Raw genomic sequence first — 14,266 nt, 5'->3', positions numbered from 1 at the left:
TCCTTTCCTTTTGTCAAGGGAGGGTATATCAGTATCAAGAGATAAAGCAATGCATTAGCAGAGAATTCTGATCAGCAAATCAAAGCTTATTTGAGAAGAAATAAAGAGAATATCTCCGAATGAAAGAGGTGGGCACCACAGGAAATCCACAAAATACAACAAAGGTATGGGAAGAGTTCACTAAGCAGGAGCCATGAAATGACCTGGGAGTCCTGGGGTAGGGGAAAAAAAAAAATCTCTCCTTCATGTTCTAATGAAGAAAAAATTTAGAGTAGAGTCTAAAGTGGTTTTGAAATAACAAAAGCACCATGTTTTGCTTTCTTCCTAGTGTCCCATTTGTTTCTTGGCAAATACAACAATCTCAATAAATGGTAGATAGATAATTACATAAATTAGTACCTAGTAACGTCTCAGGTTTTTCTAACCCTTGTAGCTGTGATATTACAAGTCTGCAAACCTACAATAAAAGTCAGGGACAGACATAATGCCATGGTTCCAAGATCATATATTTTTAATATAAGAATCAAAGATTTTGTATTTGTAATTGATAGGCTCAAACATCCACACTTATCAAAATATGCTCACATTAACTCCAAAAGTTGAAGATGGACAACTTTGTTTAACTAGTGGTACCTGAGGTACCACTGGCATGATAGAGATGGGAGGATAATGTGATAATACAGAGTAGAGCTTTCTCCATCTTTTCCATGATGGAAACGTCACAGAGCCAAATTGGGTCACTAGGAGAAAGCTGTTTTCAACTGCCCTTCTTAGTCCACTCACCAAATTTAGAATTCTACATTCAGCTTCAGTGCTACTATGTGCTTTGTGCTAAAACAAAACACTCAAGCCAAACCCAACATATAGAAGGTTGTCAGTACTTAAAAGAAGCATGTTTTTAATTATATTGAAAGACTGAATAAAGCATTTTAGTTAAAAAGCCAGAATCTTGAAGTATTCCAATGTTCTCAGAAGTCACAATCCATTTCACAGAACTTTAATTATAATAATCAGATTCACATAGCACTTATGCATAATCTTTTGTTGCTGTAATTTTAATGTCTAGCTAGGGCCCTGCTTACACAATACTGTTAAATGAAAGCATAGCAATTTAGGCTATTGTGTATTGCATACGCAGTTGGAAAAATAATTTTTTTGAAAAATAAATTAAGACATACACTAACCTGACAGATTTACATAAAATGACAAAATAAAATTAAAAGCTTTAATTGCCCATCATCTGCTTCTAAAAAAAAAAAAATGGAGAGGTAAATACCTACAATGGTTTTTGTTGTTGTTGTTGTTGTTTTTACAGACAAATAAAAACTACATTTCGGGTTACTGCCATATTCTGGTAAAGAATAAAGGAAATTAATATGTAATTATAAGACTGTTTCTTACGCCAATGGTATTACATGATTCTGTGCTGTAAACTTAATAGCATCCTGGGAAAATATAGAACTTTAGAGCTGGTGAAGCATTTAAGTTTCATGTTGTTTTCAAGTTTTTACCCAGAAGTCCATAGACTTCTTTTGGACTACAGAAGGATCCATTCATAGCTCACAATTGTTTTCAAATTTTGGTGTGTGTGTGTGTGTGTGTGTGTGTGTGTGTGTTTGTGTGTGTGTGTGTGTTCAGGTGTGCATTTTTCTGGGGGGGGAGCAAATTTTTCATCAAATTCTCAAAGGAGTGTATTAGACAAAAAAGTTAATGACCATTGGTCCAACAACTTCATTTTACAAATTAGGTAACGTTTGCAAACATATTTTAAGTGATCTTCCCAAGAACACAATTTCCTAGTAGCTGCCATGGATCCAGTGCTGCTCCACTCAGATACTCATTTTCATAACTAAAGGATTTATTTCCCTTCCATGCCTGGGAAGTTTATCAGTGGATGGCTCTCAGCTATCAACCCTGTTCAGAAATTGCCTAGCCTGAAGACAACTGCCTTTCCCAAGGTCATTATCTCCTTCCTGGGGCAGCTTGCATCCAAATGTTTGTAGATGCTGGGGGGAAAAAGGGCAGTTTATCTCACCCCAAATGGGGACAACTCTGAAGAGCCATCCAAGTTTCCATGCTCCGCAGAGGGTTGGCTGAGATCTCGTGACTTCACTGCAGCCCAACTTCCCCCTCTGCCCAATCCTGCCTCCTTCCCCTCCCACACCAATGTTGATCAAGAAAACACTTGGCATTAAACTCCCCGCATATTAATCTTCCGGGAAAGCCAACCTGAGATAGTGGCAGAGCCGTAACTAGTAACTTCTAAGTCCTAGCCTTTGATCTTTCCACTATGCTCTTCATCCTCACTTTAACAGAATTTCTATCTTTCTAATGACAAATGAAGAAACGCACACAAATACATGTAGTAGATGAAGATTATTTCTTAAAAGGAAGAGAAAGGGAAATGAAAGGGTTAAGAATAATAAGATAATTGAATATACCTTTAAAACTCAGTTGATTCAAGTAGGTTGAAATGCTTTAAGATTAAGTGAACAGTAGAACTGGTTTTATAGCTTTTTACCACATGGCTCAGTCTTAGACCCAGTACGTGGAGAACTGGAGTGCTTGCATTTTTGGTCTGGAATGCTTTGATATAAAAAGCCCGAAGTGTTACACTTTTAGACCCGTTATATGCATATGACAGAATTAAAATCGCAGATTCTTTCAGATAGTAATGGGTATTAAAGATTAGCTAGTCCAAACCCTACATCATACAAAGTAGATCAGACTTGGTCAAGTTCAGAGTTGAGTCAGGAATACATCCTCATCTTTTGAATCTTGGTACACAGTTCTCCACCATACCGTGTGGCTGCTCGGTGGTCCCCAGTCCTACCTCAGCAGACACATTCTCCCTTTTAGAATGTCTTACCTGACACCTGCCATTTGCACAGATATCCAATCCCTGATAGCCACAAGAAGTTCCATCCATCACTTTTTCTGACAGAAGAATAGGCTGTTCTTTTCCAACAGGAGAGCAAAACAAGGCACATGGTTTTTCTACATACAGAGTGGATAAAAAAAATACTAAGCATAAGTGACTCCATAAATATTTTTATCTCAAGCTTTATTTTTCAGAACAGTTGATGAGTGAAAAATATAATTTGATGTGAACTGAGTAATGTTATATTAGAGTAGATAATACTGGAGGGTTATTATAACTCACTTTTAAAGTCCAAAACACTAATTTTCAATCCTATGCATTTAGTGTTTTCTGATTGAAAAGTCACTAAAGGGAGAAAGAAGATCTTCCAAGATGAGCAATTCTCAGAAGATTTTCCATTACAAGGATGTTTAGAAATGCAATACAACCCCATGAGAACAACCACTGGTATGCATAGTGGCTGAGGTCCTGGCTAGGACTCAGCCCCCTTTACTGCTTAGTCAAAAAGCATATTGGTACATAAGGTATCGAGGTTGAGAACCACTGTTCTAGGTAAAGAATTCTTGAATGCCCGAGCGTCTTCTTCAATGCTTCATGAAACAATACGGTAGGATGGTGAGAGTTAAAACACTTGCCTATTAGGCTCAGTCAAAGAATGCCAAAACATTTCTCAAGTGCCGTTTCTATTTCTAAGCATCCAAAAAGGAGCTGTAGTATTTGGTAACACCAGTAGTAGGATTATCCAAATCTGAAACTTCAGAGCAATTTCCATGCTACATTACTACTCTATTGGCTTGACACCAGTGGGGCCCTTTACTGTTTATTAAGCTCATATAAATAGAATGGAAAATAGTTTACAGTCTCTGACACTGATCTCCGCTATGTCTTCAGTTAAGTTCCACGTATGCTGCTGGGGTTCTATAAATACCAAATAACAGCCAGAGGCAGGGAACTGGCTATCACTTTGCAAAGAGAAGACAGACAGTTAAATGAGCCTTCAGAATTGAACATTTCAAACAGTTTTCACATGTGGCTTCTGAGTCCTGCTCTGAACAATTCTGAGGAGTTGGAACAAGGCCGTCAATGTGCATGGTTTTGAGATTTTCCTTTAAGATGCCATTAGAAGCTGCAATAAAGCATTTCAGTGTGCTCTAACACCTCAAAGTAGGTTATGTTTATTCAATGACTGCTTACTATGTCATATCTTTGGACTTAAAAACAGCTGCTGTAATTGTAACACTTTAAAAGTGGTATGTATTTATGTATAGTTCTCTTTCTGAGGTTTTCATTGAAAAGAAGAGCAAACCAGATATATGAATAATGTTGACAGGAGTTAGTCTAGAAAATTCCACTCACATTCCAAGCAAGACTGCAGATAAAAATCTTTGTATTTCTCCTTTTACAACATACTGTCAATTCGCTGTGCTTACTTTAGCTCTACAGATGACATAAACATTTGATACCAATCTTCCTTCCTGGAGTGCACCCTCGAGACCGGGACATTATAGAGATCCATTTAACATGCCAGGACTTGGCAGGTAGGCTCTGTCTTGATTTAAGAGACCAACCCTTTCCAAGATATGCATTAAACATGGATTTCAGCCAAATTTCAGCACGAGTATGCAAAATACCTGCATGTTAAAGCCATGCCTCTTTTTTCTCTAAAAATAAATGTTCACCACTGCATTGATATCCTCCATTTAAGTCTCTTAGCCATAGATCCATGTACATGCATTATATAACAAAAATAGTCACTTGCATTTTAAGGTGCCATATGTTGTTAAGACTTGGAATTTTTAAAAGCATTGTATATTTGGGTGGGTGGCCAGTTAGCTCAGTTGGGGAGAACGTGGTGCTAACACCAAGGTTGCCAGTTCGATCCCCATATGGGCCACTGTGAGCTACACCCTCCTAAATAAATAAATAAATAAATAAGTAAGTAAGTAAATAAAGGCGTTGTATATTTTCATTTCTTCCATAGTGCTGTAATACATGAAGACTACTGTGTATCTTGTTCATCATACTGACTGATGATCTGTGTTGCAAAAATGTATTATCAAAAACACTAACCTGTTCACTATACAAATATCTATCATGGATTATTCTGGTGATAAGGATCGCTTTATAAGCGTTACAAATTTATTTGATTATGATTGCCAATGTCTTCAACATTTTAAATTGACTCCCATCCAATCCTGATTTTTTTTTTAATCTGAAGGGAACCTATCTCCTATCTCTTACCTCACATCTGAGTAAGCAGATTTCAGACGAATTTAATGTGATCAAACTGCACAGCCAGTTAGAGGCAGAGTCAGGATTAACCCTCAAAATATCAGATGATGATTTTCATGGCCTGAATAGTCATCTTGATTATTTTTTTACAATAAAAATATATTGTTTATATATTTCAAATTTATGCAACAAATATTCATCAAAAGCTTCATTGCCAGACTGAACACTAGGCACAGACACAGAGGGAATACAGACATAATAAAATCTGCTGTCACAGGGTGCTTATGGGGTACTTGAAAGAGACACATACCCCGCTGGGAAGATCTGGGAGATTCTTTTTTTCTAGAGGCCTTGAAATAAATAGAGTCCAAAAAAATCAGTAGAAGTTTTCAAGGTAAATAAATTAGGAGAGAGAGAGATCAAGGCTTGAGAAAGAAAAGGTATTATGCTAAGAAACAAGCATGTTTACAGGCTCAGAAATAAGAGGGCATGGTGGTATGAGGCAGGGAATAGCATTTGGCCTCCCTGTGCTGGAGACTAGAGGGAATGAGAGAAGTCCAAAGGGTGGGACACAAAAACGGCCTTATAAACCAAGTAGGAAAGTTTGAGATTGGTCCTGAGAGCCATAGGACTCAGGGAAGGGTATTGCTTGGCACAGTGATAGACAGATCTGGTCTTTAAAAAGGCCAACCTTGCTGAAACAAGGAGTAGGGGATGGAGGGTGAGGCTGCAGCCAGAACAAAGGTGAGGAATCCAGGTGAGAGATGGTGCAATTATGAACAAAGATGCTGGCAGTGTAAAGGTTTGGACAAACAGGGTTTGCTGACTGATTCCAGGTGAATAGAGACTGAAGAAGGATTGTGGCTTAGCTTGGTAATGGGGTCAGTGCTGATGCCATTCTCTGTGAGAGAGCCCAGTAAGAGAAGCAAAAGGTGGGAGTGTGAGGGAGGAAAGGAGCAGGGGTATGTTCAACTTGAAGCACGCTGATTAGAGATGAATGGGATATTGGGTGGAGATGTCCATGCAACACATGAGTAAGCAGCTAAGGAGCTCAAAACAGAGCAATCTGGGCTGGAGATGAATATGTGTGTCCCTGCAGAATACCGATGATAAACAAAACCTACCAAATAAGTCAGATTATCCTAGGGAGAAGACAAGAGGGGCCAAGATAGATCACTGGAAAATTCCCATTAGATATATCATTCACTCACCTAATATTTATTCGGTGCCTAGCCGTTTCAGGTACTATTTATGGTGCTAAAGATACATCAGTGCAAGAAATATGACAATGAGTTCTGTCCTTACAACCATTATTGTGGGGCAGATAATAAATAAAACATAAAAGCATTACGGCAGAGGATAAACTCTGTGAAAAAAGAATAAAGAAGGGAAAGGAAAGGCTTCAAAGTTAATATTTAAGAAAAGACCTGAAGGAGGTGAGAGAATGGATCATACTTATATCTGGGCAAAGTGCTTCAGGAGGGAAAACAACTTCTAAGACACCTGACTTATTCTGGGTGGAACATGGGAGCCAGGCAGAAGGGTGTGATGAGGGAATAGCAGAGATGAAATTAGAGGGTAACAGGAAGGTAGCAGAGGTCCTTATAGGTTATTAGAAGACCTTTGGACTTGAACTCTTAGTGAGTGGTGAAGATATTGAAAAGTTTTGAATGGAAGAATGCTGTGATATGACTGACATGTTAAATGTATCACTCTCGCTGTTACGTTGAGAATGAAGGTGGGGTAAAGACACAGGTGTAAGACCAGTTACAAGCTCCTTCAGTCATCTCGGTGAGACAGTTCTGGGGATGTGGGAAAAGGATCAGCTTCTGGAGGTGTTTTAAAGATAGGGCTAATGTGACCTTACTGATGTTTTAAATGTACAGTAAAGGAGAAAGAAAAGAAAGGGGAAAAAAAGATGACTACAAGGTGTTTGGTCTAAGCATCTGGAAAAACAGAACTACCAGTGAAGAGGATTGTGTAAACAGAAGACGGTGTTATCACTTCTTCTCAACTGAGGAAACAGTATGTCTGGCGATGGTGTGGGGGAAGAGAACATGACATGTTTGAGGCCGTGAAACAAGACCAGGATCAGGAGTACAGGGTGAAAGCTAGCGGTTTTAGATGAAGCAGGAGATAAGGTTTTAAGTGAAGCAGGAGATAAGAGACGGGAGCAGAGTGGGAGGGTTATGTCGTGTAATTTGATCTTTACCTGAAGAGTTATGGGAAGCTTCTGAAACGTTTTAAGTGGGAGATTGAAAGGATCAGATGTGCATTTTACAGAAAGATCTCTAGGCTGCTCTATGAAGAGTGAACTGAGGTAGGAGTACAGTGAAAGCAAAAATGCTACTTTGGAGCCATTACAGGACCCCAAGCAACAGACTCTGGAAACTGAAGTTTAGAGTAGTGAGAGTGGAGATGGAATGGACAGATATTCAGGAAGTAAAATATGTAAGACAGGGTGATGGACTGGATACACGGGGAGGAAAATGGAAATGTTAAGAATGACACATTTCTGGCTTGTGCAGCTGAAGAGCTGGTATAACCTTCACTGACATAGGACACACTTAACAGGATCAGAATGGATGTGGATTGGAAGGATTAAAAGCATGAATTCAGTCTTAAACCTGCAGATAGTCAAGTAGAAATTTCAAGGAGGAAGTTGAACATGCAAGTTTGGAGCTCAAAGGAAAAATCTGGCTGAAGACAGAAATTCATGAGTTATTTGCATATTTGAAGTCATGAGAATAGATGAGATCGCCTAAGAAGAATATGTAGAGTCAAAACAGAACAGCATCTGGGATAGACAGAAGAACACACTAGACAGAGGGTAAGAAAGCCAGGATGGTGTCATGTCATAGAAATAAAGACACATGAATGTTTCAAGAACCAAGGGGTGGCCAACTATTTGAATGCATCTGAGAGGTCAAGTATAAAAAGGACTGGAAACAATTCATTAGGTTGAGTTTCCATGACAGTCCTTGATGACACTAGTGAGATTTGTGCTGTTGAAATCCAGGCTGAAAGTAATGAAAGAGAGGGCTGGAGAACAGAAGCTCTTTTGAGAAGTGTGTCTATGAGGACGGAAGAGTATAAGTTCACCAGCTGGAGGTGCGCTATGAGCTTGAAGGAAGGTTTGCATTTTTTCATGGAGGAGCCCTAAATATGTTTAAACATCGAATGTGAAAAATCAGAGAGCAGACTAAGTATATAAGAGAAAGTAGGGGTGATCAATAAGCAAGCTGAAAAGGAAAGATGGGGATGACATCCAGGGTACAGTTGAAGCAAGTGGCTTTAGAAAGGAGGAATTAAAATTTTTGCCATATACTAGAAAGGAGGTGGAATGCCTGTAGATGTAGTTAGGCTTCTGTGTTTGATAGCAAGAAGTCGAGGAGGTAATCATCTGATGGCTGCTTTTCCCCCATTATGGAGTGGAATCATTTGCCCTATCGTTTGGCACTTCCCATTAGTGCTTTGTATGCTCTGATGCTTACACAGAGGGAAGAGTTTTATCAGATGGGAGCACTGGAACTGATAAACAATGGAATTTAGGCTAACAACAGGAGTCTTATTACGGAAAGCATAGTCCAAACTAAGAGGAGAAACAATGAAAGGGGAGCCTAGGGGTGTGATGGTCAATTAAGACAGAATTCATTGTCACTTTTGTTCACTGCAAGTCAAACACACAGCCCACTGACCATGAGCAAGAATGGTCAGTCTCAAGTAATAAGGCAACGTATAATTTTCTTCGTATTTTTATTCTGATTAAAGATTTACAGGAAGTTGCAAAAAATAGTACAGAGAGGTTCCATATACCTTTCACCCAGTTTCCCACCATGGTTACACCTCAGTAACTACAGTATAACAGCCAACCCAAGAAGTTGACATTGGTACATGTATGTGAATAGTTCTATGCCATTTTACCACATGTGTAGATTTTATAGTCAACACCACAATCAATATACTGAACTGTTTCATCAGCACAATGTTCTACCTTGTGCTACCCCTTCGTAATGACAGCTATCCCACTCCCCACCACCATCCCTAATTCCTGGCAACCACTAATCTACCTGTTTTCCATCTCCATAGTGTTGTCATTTCAAGAATGCTATATAAATGGGATCACAAAGTATGTGGTCTTTTGACACTGGCTTTTTTTCAGTCAGCATAATGCTCTGAAATGAAAAAAGTCATTGTGCATATCAGTAGTTTGTTCCTTTTATTGCTGCATAATATCCCAGTGTCTGGATGTACCTCAGTTTCTTTAACCATTCAGCTCCTCAGAACCTTTTCAGTTGTTTCCAGTTTGGGGCTACTGAAAACAAAGCTGCCATGAACATGTGTATACAGAATTTTTTTTTTTTTTTTTTTTTTTTTTCTAGGATAAGTTTACAAATTTAATTATCTCACCTCATAGCAACTCAAAGCTACATGGATCACAAAGAACAGAATTTTTTATGATGGTAAACTTTCACTTTTCTGGGATCAATGCCCAGGACTGCATTTTCTAAATTATACGACACCTATATGTTTAGTTATTTAAGAAACTGCCCAGATTTTTCAGAGTGGCTGTACACACCATTTTACCTTCCTATCAGCAATGTATGAGAGACCCAGTGTCTTATCCTCACCAGCATTTGGTGTTGTGACTCTTTTTTATTTTAGTTGCTCACATAGGTGTGTAGTAATATCTCTCTATTTTTAAATATATTTTGAGTCAGTGCTTGTCATTGTTACAAGTCAGTAAAGGTAGAAAAAACAGAGCTCTGAAGTACTTAGAATAGAATCTGTAAAATCACACTCACTACTGTTGTAAATAAAGCACTTGGCAAACCTAGACGTCTACTTCATTAAGACGGTGGTGATTTGGTGGGTCATACCTTCATCCATGACAGCTTGCCACTGAAGCACATGCTTTGGGTACGAAGTTCTAACACTATAGGCCTGACATTGCCAGTCTCTGAATCCAGGCAAACCTGCAGGACAAGGTGGATTCTCACATATTCTGTATTGTTTTCTGGGACCATTACAATCCCTTGCTTCAGAACCTAGCCTAGAAAAGATAGTACAAATAATCAATTTTATCTTTTTTTATGTTAGCTCCTCATTGTATTTTTTTAAAAAGTGAAAATAAAAAATTTAGGTATACTCCTTTACATTAAATCTACTTTTGAAAATGTGGACTCCCTAAATAATTGGTAATATTCCGAACTCATTACGTGACTACACATTTTTTCCAATCCTCAATCAATTTAACTTCCAAAACACATGAGGAAGAAAAGCCAACTTGCCATGAAAATCAAAGAGAAAAGGGCAGAGACTGGGGACAAAAATAGAAAGCGTACGATTCCCATGAAGGGGTCTGGTTCTAAGAATTACTAAGGAGATGCTTCTAATGTTTTCATTGAAGTTCTTCAAAATCGCTTGACAAGGATTTGGGCCACCGAGCCCACACCCAGAGCTAAAGCATAAAACCGAAATGATTTTCTCACACACTCTCCTAGGATCACTCTTGAAGAATGTTTCTCATGCTCCCCGTCAGTACATGTGCTTAGCATGTTTTCATTTCTCATCATTCTCAGCCTCTTTTGACGTTCACTTTGTTCTCATGCCCTCCCTCCTTTTCTGAAGTCCTACCACCTTCTTGCGCTTCTCACAGCTCCTTTAAATCTTGACTTACTTCATCTAATACATATCTCCTGCTTATTCAAATCCAGCATTTTATTTGATTGAATCAAGAAACCACCCTTTGTAGCATTTATTTATTCTTACTAGAAGGATGGGTCTTACTCTTTTTTTTTCTCAAAGGGAGTTCCTATATAAAATAAATAAATTGAGGGACTTCTGTTCCCAATGTGGAGTCGGGTCTGAGGGGCTCCTTTTGCTTTCCAACATGACTTATCAGTAAAGTCTCTGCATTTCAAACGTGAAGAAAAACCTGCCCTCCCCCAATCCCGGAACTGTGCGTTTACCCAGGACACTCGCGCTCTCGACTGCTGATCCCAGAACTGCAGGTTCGGCTACAGGGGCTCCACACGCTCCACTCTCCAGCCGCGTGTCCAGGTGCTGAGGTCCTGCTGGTACATTCTCCAGCCTTACACCACTATTCCAAAAGTTATGTCTTAGGTGAACAAATCAGGGCACAACGGAAAATCATTCACTGGCCTATAGAGTCACAGGAATTTCGATTAAATCGGGTCTACCAGAGCCCCAAACACATGGAATTGAAAAAGACCACCGGTAAGTCCGCACTTGCTTTTTGTCATGGTAACACAACAGTCCCGCTTTCCCAGTTCTCATGTCAGATCATACAGTCTTGTCATGAAAATAGCACACAGTTACCTGTACGACAGCCCTGAGAAGTCAGGACGGGGACAGGGGTAGGGTGGAGAGGGAATGTGGGATTCCTGGCACTGGCCAGGAAAGGAAAACTAATGCACTCTAAGAAACAAAACAATTTAAGAGATGAATAAAAAAAAAAGCATAGATTCATATGTAAGAATGGAAAACAACACATAATCGTGCTTCTATAAGTAGGGTGAGGCAGGCATTGTAGCAAATTTAGCAACTTTGATTAGAAATGTCAGTGATCCGGGGACTCTCCTTATAGTTAAAAAATAAGTATTATTTAATTTTAGCACTTCCCTTTATGTTTTTTCTTTCTTTTTTCTGAAAGAGTTCCCAATCAAATTCAAGCCTTAACATTATAGCAAGTTTTCTTCTGAAAGCTGTTGGTTGGAACTACTTGGGTAATTAGACTCTTTGAATGAAATTCTGTCATTTCATTCCAATTATTCTGTAGCTTATTTGGTATTTATTTATTCACTGAGAAAGGCAACTGTGAAGGAAGAGAAAGAGTATGCTCCTTCTCTTATCTATATTTGTTTTTTCATTAAACAAAAGCAGTGAAAGAGGCTAATGCTGGGGTTACCGAGGAATGGCTGCCCGGACTTGATGGACAGATTATTATAATTTCTCCTTATTCCTGGAAAATCAGACATGTGATGGTCATGGCACACATGTTCAAGGTGAAAATTAACTGAACAAAAGCATGTTGAGAATAATACATAAAGATTAGGAAAATTTAGATTAATAATTGTATAATGACAGGGTAAAGCAAGCTTATCCTTCAAGTGCTAAACAATTTTCTGCACCTAGGGGCAACCTGATTTATAAGGAAATTTGAAGAAATTACAGAAACACTCTGACCCTCAGTTTTCCCATTTCGAAATGTGAATGATAATCATATTTACCTAATAGACATTTTTAAGAGTTTGAATGAAGCACAAAGCATAATGCATAGTCCCTGCTCAGGATTTTAAAAACCTTAACAATAATAAATTTTGTGTGATTATATTAATGTTATTAATAAGTTTCCAGAAAGCTTATCAAAATTCTATTCATTCTGCTTTTAATCGATCTATATTTCTTTAAAAATTTATTTTGAGAATGTTTTTAAATGCTGTTTTTAGAAGAGAGAACTTAAAAACTATACCACATAGTTTTGTTAGAGCCCAGTTAATGCTTTTCTATGCAATAAAATAATTAGTGCCTGCAGATTTTCTCTAATCGTGTTAAACTCAACCTCTTTTAGATTCAAGAAGTTTTAAATCCAGGCTTAAAAAAAATAAATAAGCCTCAACAACTCAGAATGTATTGATATGCTAAGTCTGTCATTAAATAAATTGAGATTTTGTAGGAAGATTCAGTCTAAAAATTTCAAAAGGGGGAAAAAACATACTCTATGAAAACTTTTAAACAACTTACTGGTTTTAAGAATTTCACAATGCTATGCCATTCATAGAAAAAAAGAATTCAAAGTGAAAGCCGTCAAACTTCAGTTGGTCAAATTGTTTTGGCCTACTTGAAGGGTGTTTATTTTTCCCAGAGTGAATGTCACAGCTCCTTGCCCATTTAGCAGCAAACTGGCATTAAAAGGCTGGGCTAGAGTTCACATCAGACTAAAAATATTCTGGAAAAGACGGGGACCTACACTTGCACATCATTTGAACTAGACCATATCTGGCAGACGAAGAGAAATGGAAACAGATATGTAAGCCAAATTTGCATACACAAATAAGCTGAAATTTAAAGAAAGCAAAATATAATATTTGAAGTTCATCACCTTGCTGATAAGCAGATCTCTGGATGAAACAATAGAGAACTGCTTTTGTGTCTTCTAGGTGGTGGTGTGCTTCAACACTGGGGCAAATGTCAAATGCGTTCTTTAAATTATTATACCACATTGTCTATTAGGTTTGCATATAAAATGATCCTAATGGAGATTTTCATAAATTTTCTAGCAGCATGTTTTGTCTTATTTGTATTGTTTAGCCTCAAAAAAGGTATTACACATGGTCTAAAAATGTCAAAATTTGTCACATTGACTAATTCAGTGTGATTTATGAAGATGTTAAGAGAGTATATAATATAAACTATTTCTGGGACAGTACATGACCTAAAACAATGGATGATATTTCTATTCTGTCAAATTTCTATACAGATATATCTAGGAAGTTCACAAAAATACCACATTGGAAGAGGTCCCCGAAGATGTAAAAAAAAAAACCATTGTTTTCTAACCAAATCTTCTCATACATACATTGTTGGGGGAAGGAAGAGGAGAGGAGAAAAGAAAGAAGGTAACAAACCCTGTACATTTGTAAATGTGAGATTGCAAGAATGTTACAGGCTTTATTTTTTCAATAAAGAATGATCCTGGTAACTTCAAGAATCTCAATTAAGGAAAGTAAATAACTAAAGTATATTATGTAAGGTCCTTCAAAATAGTCTAAATTGCTAGTAAATTGGTATCATACTTTCCTTTCCCCTCCCTCAATTCTTAGCAAACATTATAAGTAAAAAACACATATTTCTTGGTTTTTATCAAATTATTTATCAATTCCTTCACCTCTGTTCAATATAAATATAAACACAGATGATAATATTACAAAGAGAAAATGAGAAAGAAAACAGGCTGCTCTGAATTTGGGAAAATGCTATGTATAAATAGATTAATCCCTGTCTTCCCAGGCATTTTGAATCATAAAATTCTGTAGGCACTTTCTCAGATTTAGTTGTATACTCTTAGGTAAACTAGTTATACAGCTAGATTAACATCACTAGAGTGTAACACATAACAAAATTCCCAGC

General features: G+C 37.8%; 1 protein-coding gene across 1 annotated transcript in view; it reads right to left on the bottom strand.

Moving 5' to 3' along the window:
- ADAMTS19 (ADAM metallopeptidase with thrombospondin type 1 motif 19) overlaps positions 1–14,266 on the bottom strand; it is a gene marked incomplete at its 5' end in the record, with an annotated part of 238,706 nt that overhangs the window by 72,472 nt on the left and 151,968 nt on the right. Inside the window, 3 exons of the mRNA XM_081036202.1 lie at positions 2,870–2,997; positions 9,994–10,166; positions 11,086–11,216. Of these exons, the coding sequence (XP_080892328.1) occupies positions 2,870–2,997; positions 9,994–10,166; positions 11,086–11,216 (432 nt within the window). The remainder of the gene's footprint in view (positions 1–2,869; positions 2,998–9,993; positions 10,167–11,085; positions 11,217–14,266) is intronic.

The sequence above is a fragment of the Rhinolophus hipposideros genome (genome assembly GCF_964194185.1).
Source record: "Rhinolophus hipposideros genome assembly, chromosome: 23".
Classification (NCBI taxonomy): Eukaryota; Metazoa; Chordata; class Mammalia; order Chiroptera; family Rhinolophidae; genus Rhinolophus; species Rhinolophus hipposideros.
This window is presented reverse-complemented; position numbering and strand designations above follow the sequence as displayed.